General features: G+C 36.3%; 2 protein-coding genes across 2 annotated transcripts; both read right to left on the bottom strand.

Moving 5' to 3' along the window:
- Positions 1 to 939: 939 nt before the first annotated feature.
- Positions 940 to 3,674, bottom strand: LOC131705234 (uncharacterized). Its single transcript, XM_059007571.1, has 4 exons — positions 3,605 to 3,674; positions 3,291 to 3,358; positions 2,620 to 2,664; positions 940 to 1,343 (listed from the first exon to the last, which is right to left on the bottom strand). The coding sequence occupies exons 2-4, from the start codon at positions 3,342 to 3,344 to the stop codon at positions 1,029 to 1,031; spliced, it is 414 nt and encodes a 137-aa protein (XP_058863554.1). The 5' UTR covers positions 3,345 to 3,358; positions 3,605 to 3,674; the 3' UTR covers positions 940 to 1,028.
- A 5,373-nt stretch (positions 3,675 to 9,047) lies between these two features.
- LOC131705228 (nematocyst expressed protein 4-like) lies at positions 9,048 to 11,325 on the bottom strand. The gene is made up of 4 exons (XM_059007565.1): positions 11,260 to 11,325; positions 10,887 to 10,954; positions 10,567 to 10,611; positions 9,048 to 9,377 (listed from the first exon to the last, which is right to left on the bottom strand). The coding sequence occupies exons 2-4, from the start codon at positions 10,938 to 10,940 to the stop codon at positions 9,135 to 9,137; spliced, it is 342 nt and encodes a 113-aa protein (XP_058863548.1). The 5' UTR covers positions 10,941 to 10,954; positions 11,260 to 11,325; the 3' UTR covers positions 9,048 to 9,134.

Raw genomic sequence — 11,325 nt, 5'->3', positions numbered from 1 at the left:
ATTTATATATAATTGCATGCTCCGGTAGCTGCGATATGGAGTCTTGCATGTCCCAGTATCTACGATATGGAGTTTTTCCATCCACCTCCGGTTGCTTCAACCGCAGGTGCATGCAATTTATATATATATATATATATATATATATATATATATATATATATATATATATATATATATATATATATATATATATATATCTTTGCATGCCCTGGTAGCTAAATGCTTAGTTACGGCTCTGGGCAAAACCAAAGCCCATGGCCAGTATACAATATTTTTCTGTATTTTTTCTTTTCTGTTCAGCACTACTGACACCGTTGAAACGGTGAGTCTTAGGTCGCCTGCAGATACATTAGTCCAATCAATGCGTCTGAACCTTTTAGTGACATTTAGTGCCAGTAAACCTCCGCAGAAAGAAGGTTACAGGCACTGGAGCACAATCCGAGATTCATACACTTTTCTATGAGTGGGACGCATTCTTGATTTCCTATTTCATTTGTTTGGACTACATACAGATATGTAATCCATACATTTTATCATAAGGCATAATAGATTTATGTTGTGTTTTTATTTTAAGCAAGAGAACTAAATATACTCCCTGTATTATACCATGTTGTTGATTTTTCATATGGATGATATATCCTCCTACAGTATTTCATCTCCATACCAACTCGGTGGTTGTGGTGGTGGTTTTGTATGGTGGATTTTAGTAAATTCAATGGCTGAATGTTTCTCATGGTTTTGATATTGTTACTTTATAAAATAATGATAATTTCTTCTTATTCTCTACACAAATTCTCAAAGGGTGCAGCTGAATTATATTTGTTGTTAAAGTAAACATGATTATGGAACACTGCAGTTTTAAAAAAAAATATAGCATTTCTTTTTTTCATAAAGGAAATGTAACACAGAATGACTTAACACAAGGATTTTGCTGTTGATAAATGTATTTATTTTAATAAATTCACAGTCTGAACAGAGTCTGTCTTGACAAAACATAATTTAAGATAATTCAGACTGTTTCGATCGCGTTAACCTCCTCCTGGAGCTGGAGCTGGAGCAGGGGTGGGGGCGGGGGCGGGAGCTGGTGCTGGAGCTGGAGCTGGAGCAGGGGCTGGAGCAGGGGCTGGAGCAGGGGCGGGGGCGGGGGCGGGAGCTGGTGCTGGAGCTGGAGCTGGAGCAGGGGCTGGAGCTGGAACAGGAGTCAGAAAAGGAAGCATTCGAAGGAGAGTAAGTAAGGAAATCAGATCATTTCCTTGTGATGGATTGGATGGATTGAATGGAATGGATGGGTAGGATGGAATGGATGGATAGAAAGGAGGTGGATATGGTCTGAATCTGAAGCCCTGTGGAAGAAAAATAAAAAATAACTAGCATACAAGCATACAATATGAGTTCATATATTATTATTATTATTATTATTATTATTATTATTATTATTATTATTATTATTATTATTATTATTATTATTATCCAGAAGATGGTTTGGAGAATAGCTTCTGAATGTCATCTACTTTGTAGCAGAAGAAGGAGGCAAAGTCATCAGGTGTAAAGGATGAGAATTGGGGAGGGTGGGGGGTGAGGAGAGAGGAAAAGGTGGAAAAAGTCAGTGGGGGTTGTTAGAGGAGGACAGGAAGATAGATTGATTGAAAGAGTGTTTGGCAGCAGTGAGGGCTGTTGAGAAGGAAGAGAGGAGGGAGCACTAGTGGACTAAATCAGAGGGTAGCTTGGATATACTGTTATATTGTTCATACTCGAGTTTCAAAATCCAACTACAAGTGTTTATTTTATATAGTCCATCTGCACTTTCATTCAAAAGAGGGAAAAGGCTGGAATTCTGATAAGTTGCTATGTAACTGACTGATATAGTACATAACATGATACATGAATTACTTTATTGTAATCATATTCAGTCAAACCCTTTAAGACGGTTACACTAACCTGGCAAAATAAGCATTCAAACGCACTATCATTATTGATAATTCTGTTCTGACCTGTGGACCTGAAATACAGTACTAAGCATAGCTTTAATTACAACTGCGTCTAATAATAATAATAACCGTATACCAGAAAACCTACTAGAGTACAACTCATTATAAAAATTAAAAACCATAACTATGCCCATTGCAGTGTTCTGTATACTGTACTGTGTTTTGTGTCTAAACATGTCAAAACACCAACCTACAGTTCTTACATCTATTTCTGAAAAGTGTGATTGAGATTAACCAGAGTGTGAGAAGAACGCAATAACACGCGATATAGTCAATTATTATAGTCCTGCGTATTTTTCACCATCTTTGAACACCCTGAATTGTGTTATTGCACTTATAAAATGGAGCCCCCACCCCTCCCAAAGTTGTCACGACAATCAGGTGGAATGGTTCTGACCTGTGCTGGTATGGTGACGCATCTGCACAGGTTGGAGCACATGTTAGCCAATGTGATTGCTCCATCGATTATTGCTATTTTATAATAACCAAAGTGATTATCATGAATTTGCCATATTGAATCTTATTATATTCTGTCTGTGACAGAGAGTATTATTAAACAGGATTTACTGTAAAAGCCTCTGGTGTGTTGAGTGTAAAACATTGGCAAGAAGTAATACTGTATTGCACTCACCTCATCACTTGCTGACCGCTCTTCGATGTGGTGGTCCTCAGAAACCTTTTAAACAGAAAAAGATCTTCATGAACAGCAATTCACAAGTCACTTCACCATGTCATTGCAATTTGCTGTGGCTGGACTAATCTAGATAACAAATGTATTTTTATTTTATGAATTAGTAACTCAGATGAAGATATTTAATTGTTTAGAATTCACATCCTAGCCCTGTATTTAATGTAATATGCCTGTAGTTAATGTATTTGCATTTATTTTTTACTGTTTGTATTTAATGTACTATGCCCTGTATTTCACTGTATTTAATGTACTATGCCCTGTATTTCACTGTATTTAATGTACTATGCCCTGTATTTCACTGTATTTAATGTATTATGCATTGTTCCTCACTATCTTGTAAAGTGCTTTGTGATGGAGGTCTACTATGACAGGCGCTATATAAAATAAAGATTGATTGATTGATTGATTATTTCTCAATTGTCAGTATCTTGATAGTTGCAGGAGATGTAATTGAGTAAAAAAGGCTTATTAGAAATTGGGGGATTTGTAAAAAAAAAATACAATCAACGCAGATGAAAACCATGTGAATGCCATTCACTTCATTCACAATTGAGGCATTTGCAGTACTGTATATATCTGTTTTGAATGTTTTTGAAATTGATAGAACCTACCGGAAAACAGGAACAAAGACCCACCAGGCCGATCACCAGAATTAGAGTCCTCATTGTGCAAAACGATTCTGTAGGATTAAACAAAATTAATTAAAAAAAAGTTTTTGCATGTGTGTATTGCCTAGCATGGTTTGATCATTCAGACCTGTAAGCCTCATTGTTATGGTATATTGTTTTGTAATATATATTTTCTCCATGTTTTTTTAATAGTATTTAGTTGCCATTATAAACTTTAAATAACTTTAAGCAACAACTGACAACTGAAACTTAGAAATCTAAATACAAGATTCAAAATTAATACAAAAATGATTTACCTTTTTTTCCTGAACAACGTAGAATGTAATAAAATATTCTCTTATTACTTGTGATCTGTGACTGCTTCAATTTTTTTACAATTTATAGTTAACTTAGAAAAATCAAAAACCAATCAGATCACAGTTATGGTATAGTCTTATGATTCACATATTGTGAATGATAATTATTCAGTGGGATGCAACAGATTCATTACAATTATAATACACATTATGAAATCTGAAAATGTGTTGCTTAAACATTAAATAGCAATTAGTTTAAATCCGCTGATCTATGATATTAGTCAATAGCATCTATATATTTCTCAATTACCTACAGGTACATTCATTGTAATTATCTATTACAAAACATGAAACTTCCCATCTGCACTTCTAAAACAACTAATGGCAATCTTAGCTAAGTCTAATGTTCTCTTCAACTCTCCACATACTGTACTGTATGTTGTTAAAAGTGAACCATGTTCAACACCATTTATTTGGCACAAATTAAGTCTCGCAAAATCAGATTTGCTTGAGAGGTATGAGAGGCCAGTGTTGTCTATGCCATCTTTTAAATCTCTAAAAAGGACCTTCCCAGTTATTTATCATATCTTTACTGGTCGATCAGGGGTACATGGTTAATGGTGATCCTGGTGGACCAATTCATTCTAGGATTAATATTAAAAAAAAAGCTATTTTAGAACCTGGATGGAGATATAATTGTTTAAAAAATGGGTTTGATTGAATAGAACTGATTGTACAAAGTGTTGGATGTGAGGCAGAGAGATCAACAGTGGGTGAGTTCAAAAGTCAACAGCTGGTACACCAGGGTGTAACCATTAAACTGTCCCTCTGCAACACTCTGCCCTTTGGGAATGTAACAAATACATCAGTAAGAAACATCACATAGAACTTAATATAGTATTTCTTACATCTATTAGGGTAAGACTGTTGCTGGTGACTTTGAGACCTGTATTGAAGCCATATTTATATTTTAATCTTCTGAGGTTTAAAAAGTCACTGGCATATGGTGACTGAAACAGAAAATGATATACAAAGTGAATATACATAACAAGCAGGATAGCTTAGCTGTGATACTTTATACTCTTTCCCAATTGCTGTTTAAAATCTCTATCATATTGCAAAATGAAGTCCTCATATTTTGTATAGGACTTAACATGATTGTGGGATACTGCAGCTTTAAGATGGTAATTAGTTAATATCTACTGCTAATCTGCCTTTTGTACACTCACTGTAAAAATCTTACGAAATTATCGCCACTGTGCCCCGAGAGAATCATAATGGATAAGACTTTGTTTAGCAAAAATGGTCTAGCCTCATTTTTTCACATCTTGCAAGTTGCACAAGATTGCACCATGACAACCCTGCCCTGTAATTAGAAATAGAAAAAACAGTTTGTTACCTAAACAAATGCTCACAAATGGTCTAATATCGAACCATTTATGTTCTGGCCAAAGATTTCCCATTAACTTGTTAAAACCATGTAAACTTTCAGATTGAACATAGACTTCTAAAGTTTAACACCCAAAATATAATGCACATTTTAAAGTTAAACTAAACTTTGAGTGGATAAAATCCATGTTTTGTTTTTTTTTATAACAGCTTTTCTGGTTGAGACTTTAAACTAAAATTCCCCTTTAAAGCCTATGCAGCACATTGGAATGGATGAAGAGAAATACGCCGCCCCCTTCACTACCCCTCACGCTTAACTTAAGTGCATACTGATTACAAACTAACTACTAACTCAACTGCTAAGGAAGCAGGCTTCCGATGCACGTAACATAGATATATAACAACTAGCACCCAAACCCTCCCAATGATGTTTTCCCCCAAAGTCCAGTGCTGAGTAGTCTGTTGCAGCAGCTCCAGTCGCAGTTCCGTGCTTCTTCTTTAAATCAGTAGCGGTCTGCTGCAGTCATCTGGACGAGGGGCTCTCAGGCTCATTAAGATTATGGTGCTGATAAAATAAAGACAAACAAAAGAGAAACGTAACTACCCAGACACAGCTTGTTTTTTACAGAAATCACTAAGCAGCAGACAAGCAAATTAGATTGCTAATAATAATATTGTAACAGATTCCAGCGGTGGAGAAAAGATTGAGGAGTCTGTGTATAAAAATGAACAGGTGCTTTTATTCAGAATGCACACAGGTCAGGAACTGACAACACACTACAACCTCAACCAGGCCATGCTCTCTTATATACAGCTCAGCCGGACCTGGCTGGGGACAACCAGATATAAAATATTAAACAAAGTCCTGCCACCACTCTGTTACAATATGCATGCACAGTCAGTAACACTCTTAACACAACACCCAGCTTCTATGAAGCAGCCCAGCTCTCAGTTGTACACCATCTCTGAGCCCTCTCCTTGCCAAGGCAACCCTGTGCCGATCACCACAGGCATCTGGTCAGTATCTCTCTCATGGGTTGCTTCTGTAATTAGTCAGGTCACCATATCGTCTCCCTGGGGCCTCAACCTTTTTTTACCAATCTTGCTTGCCCCACTCCCATTTTGTCTGGGACCGTGTGTCTTACTCCATTGTAGTCTGCCTTGGAGCTGTGTGCGTCGCTCCTGTTGTTGTCTGTCTGGTTCTGTGTGTACCTCGCTCCGTTTCCTCTGGCTAGCTAGATAACACCTTATGACAGGGCAGAGGCCCAGCACAGTTAAATATGTGTTTTTGTGGCTGGCAGCCATATTGGCTCAGTAGAGGAACAGCCTGGAGCCAAGATGACCACCCTTTTCACAGCCACACGTTAATTAAGTTAAATTGGTTTGGTGTGGCGTCTTTCTGGGGAGGTTAATTCACTGATTGATCAATTAGCCTCCTGGAGAAGACACCACAGTATTTAAGAACAAAGGGATGTGTGTTTGGGGGCTGAGATGGTTCAATGAAGGTGTTGTCAACCCTAAACAGTAAGAGAGGTTAGTTCAGGTGCCGAGATAGCCGTGCTTGGGTGCTGTTTTTTCTTAAATTATTTGTTTGTTTAAACTTTTTGTTTTGTTTGTGAAAGAATAAAAGTGCACAAAGCCTGAACTGCAGCTTTAAGGGTCTGTGTTTTGCTATTGCTGCCCTTGAGCAGCCTTGACCAGTCTTGCCTGCACGCCACTATGCCACACACCAGTTTTATATGCTTAGGCTAAATGATTCCACGTGCAAATGTAGTTTAATTAATTGTCAATCTGATAATTGCAAGTGATATACACAGCGACGAAAGGGGAATGCAACAGAAAAACAAATCTTAGGGGGTCTATTCTCAAAAAAGAGCGTAAACCCTGCGTAGCCTGGATCTACGTGCTTGTTGCTAAGTGCGAGATACCCACCCCCACAATACATGTATTCTCATACAGAAATCTCTGCCACGTAGCTGTCTGTGGGTGGGGATTGTCGTTCCACGGACTCTGTAATGCAAATATGGCTTGAACAAAGACACACCTCTGATTTGTCAAGTAAAAGTTTGTGTTTGACTAGCATTTCTCACACAGCTAACAGTATTTAACATGTCAACTACAGTTTGAGCTATAACATTTGTTTTAAAGGTCGAAAGAAAATTTCCTTTCAACAACAAACATAAGTCTGGCCAAAAAAATAATACTTTGCTGTAAGTATGCTGAATAAGTGAAAGTAGGTTTTGGGGGATTGTACAGTATTGTATCAGCAATGCTAGAAACCCCCTCAAAAAACAAAGCCAGCACTATTTGGTAACATCTTAAATTAAATGTGATATATTTAATTCTATAGTTACACAGATGAGCACACCAACAATAGTAATTGCAGGTACGCAAAGCGAACACCATCACTCAAAGAAGGGTTAATATAACACCCCCAAAATATTCTGTTGATTTCACACAATGTCGACTTTTGAATACAGAACAAATGGCTTCTTCTGGCTAAGAAATCTTGTAGTTTTGTATCATAGCACTTTTGCACAATTATGTGAAGATAAATGCAACTCTCCAGTGAAAAAAAAACAATATGTTTCACAGTTAAGCAGGCATATTAGTGCTTGTAGAAAAATGGATAAACTTGAGACACCACACACTTACCAGCTTTAGTTTCACGATCATAATAATAACGCACCTACCTTAGTTTTGTAATTAGCCCTTGGCTTAGTGACAAACATAGCATGTTGGATTGTAATATGATGATGGCTGACTTTACCTGGAGAAAAACACAAGGATCCCTGTGAAGTATAGGGCTTGATCACATTCAGTAGGTGACTGCAGCAGCTTCACTGGAGGAATGAATTAACGTGATTTTTTTTTTTTTTTTTTTTGCTAGGTCCGAAAAACAAATGCCAAAGTCAATAGAGTTTGAAACATTTAAAACAGAAGTAAACATGTACATTGCTATAAAATAAATCAACAGCCAACACAGAAGTTAATAATTTGTTTTTATTATTATTATTATTATTATTATTATTATTATTATTATTATTATTATTATTATTATTATTATTATTATTACTAACAACTGTCTCACACAGCGTTTGTGTTTTAATCATAATTGTGGATGTCTTCTTCTGTGTTTACTACTCATGGCTGCTAGGCTGAAGCTCCAATGTGCCCCTTACTGCTGCTCTCAGGCTGAGCAGTTTACGAGTCTCAGAATGCGAGTATCTTCCACGTATCTGTGGGAGCGCCTATTTTTAGCTAAACCACGCCTACTTTTAATCCTGCCTGCCCTGAAGCGCATAGCTGTGCTCCAGATGTGTGCACGCTTTTCTCTCTCTTAAGCATTTAGTGCCAGTAAACCTCCGCAGGAAAAAGGTTACAGGCACTGGAGATTCATACACTTTTCTAAGAGTGGGACGCATTCTTGATTTCCTATTTCATTTGTTTGGACTACATACAGATATGTAATCCATACATTTTATCTTAAGGCATAATAGAGTTATTTTGTGTTTTTATTTTAAGCAAGAGAACTAAATATACTCCCTGTATTGTGCCATGTTGTTGACTTTTCATATGGATGATATATCCTCCTACAGTATTTCATCTCCATACCAACTCGGCGGTTGTGGTGGTGGTTTTGTATGGTGGATTTTAGTAAATTCAATGGCTGAATGTTTCTCATGGTTTTGATATTGTTACTTTATAAAATAATGATCATTTCTTCTTATTCTCTACACAAATTCTCAAAGGGTGCAGCTGAATTATATTTGTTGTTAAAGTAAACATGATTATGGAACACTGCAGTTTTAAAATGACTTGGGTAAATAGTTATCCTGTATCATATGTAATGCTGCCTAAAACTAGTGTTTTCTGTGAAAAACCTGTTACACTAGATTACATTGTAAGTGGCCTTTCCAATGCTATTACCCTCATTCATCATTTTCTTTGAAAAACAAAACTTTAAAACCTACAAAAAAAATATAGCAATTCTTTTTTTCATAAAGGAAATGTAACACAGAATGACATAACACAAGGATTTTGCTGTTGATAAATGTATTTATTTTAATAAATTCACAGTCTGAACAGAGTCTGTCTTGACAAAACATAATTTAAGATAATTCAGACTGTTTCGATCGCGTTAACCTCCTCCTGGAGCTGGAGCTGGAGCTGGAGCGGGGGCGGGGGCGGGAGCTGGTGCTGGAGCTGGAGCTGGAGCAGGGGCTGGAGCGGGAACAGGAGTCAGAAAAGAAAGCATTCGAAGGAGAGTAAGTAAGGAAGTCAGATCATTCCCTTGTGATGGATTGGATGGATTGAATGGAATGGATGGGTAGGATGGAATGGATGGATAGAAAGGAGGTGGATATGGTCTGAATCTGAAGCGCTGTGGAAGAAAAATAAGAAATAACTAGCATACAAGCATACAATATGAGTTCATATATTATTATTATTATTATTATTATTATTATTATTATTATTATTATTATTATTATTATTATTATTATTATCCAGAAGATGGTTTGGAGAATAGCTTCTGAATGTCATATACTTTGTAGCAGAAGAAGGAGGCAAAGTCATCAGGTGTAAAGGATGAGAATTGGGGAGGGTGGGGTGGTGAGGAGAGAGGAAAAGGTGGAAAAAGTCAGTGGGGGTTGTTAGAGGAGGACAGGAAGATAGATTGATTGAAAGAGTGTTTGGCAGCGGTGAGGGCTGTTGAGAAGGAAGAGAGGAGGGAGCACTAGTGGACTAAATCAGAGGGTAGCTTGGATATACTGTTATATTGTTCATACTCGAGTTTCAAAATCCAACTACAAGTGTTTATTTTATATAGTCCATCTGCACTTTCATTCAAAAGAGGGAAAAGGCTGGAATTCTGATAAGTTGCTATGTAACTGACTGATATAGTACATAACATGATACATGAATTACTTTATTTTAATCATATTCAGTCAAACCCTTTAAGACGGTTACACTAACCTGGCAAAATAAGCATTCAAACGCACTATCATTATTGATAATTCTGTTCTGACCTGTGGACCTGAAATACAGTACTAAGCATAGCTTTAATTACAACTGTGTCTAATAATAATAATAACCGTATACCAGAAAATCTACTAGAGTACAACTCATTATAAAAATTAAAAACCATAACTATGCTCATTGCAGTGTTCTGTATACTGTATTGTGTTTGTGTCTAAACATGTCAACACTGTACACCAACCTACAGTTCTTACCTCTATGACTGAAAAATGTGATTGAGATTAATCAGAGTGTGAGAAGAACGAAATAACACGTCCTGCAAATTTTTAACCATCTTTGAACACCCTGAATTGTGTTATTGCACTTGAAATGTATTTGCTTACGATTGTAAGTCGCCCTGGATAAGGGTGTCTGCTAAGAAATAAATAATAATAATAATTTTATATTAACCAAAGTGGTTATCATGAATTTGCCATGTTGAATCCTATTATATTCTGTCTCTGACAGAGTATTATTAAACAGGTTTTACTGTAAAAGCCTCTGGTGTGTTGAGTGTAAAACATTGGCATGAAGTAATACTGTATTGCACTCACTTCATGACTTGCTGACCGCTCTTCGATGTGGTGGTCCTCAGAAACCTTTTAAACAGAAAAAGATCTTCATGAACAGCAATTCACAAGTCACTTCACCATGTCATTGCAATTTGCTGTGGCTGGACTAATCTAGATAACAAATGATAGCTACAGGAAATTTAATTGAATAATGAAGGCTTATTAGAAATTGGGGGATTTGTAAAAAAATTACAATCTCTCAGATCAAAACCATGTGAATTCCATTAATTTCATTCACAATTGAGGCATTTATAGTACTGTATATATCTGTTTTGAATGTTTTTGAAATTGGTAGAACCTACCGGAAGACAGGAACAAAGACCCACCAGGCCGATCAGCAGAATCACAGTCCTCATTGTGCAAAACGATTCTGTAGGATAAAACAAAATTAATAATCATAATAAATAAAATGTCCTGGGAACAAAATATTACTGTGTTGAGTATTTGAAACTTTAACAATTTCTGCCATTATTTGCATGTGTGTATTGCCTAGCATGATTGTATCATTCAGACCTGTAAACCTCATTGTTATGGTATACTGCTTTGTATTATATATTTTCTCAATTTTAGTATTTAGTTGCCATTATAAACTTTAAATAACTTTAAACAAGAACTGACAATTAAAACTTAGAAATCTAAATACAAGACAGTCAGATTAATACAAAAATGATTTACCTTTTTTTCCTGAACAACGTAGAATGTAATAAAATATTCTCTTATTACCTGCGATCTGTGATTGCT

This window comes from Acipenser ruthenus, chromosome 2, assembly GCF_902713425.1.
Source record: "Acipenser ruthenus chromosome 2, fAciRut3.2 maternal haplotype, whole genome shotgun sequence".
NCBI lineage: Eukaryota > Metazoa > Chordata > Actinopteri > Acipenseriformes > Acipenseridae > Acipenser > Acipenser ruthenus.
Note: the sequence above shows the minus strand (reverse complement) of the source record. Positions and strands in the feature narration are given on the sequence as shown.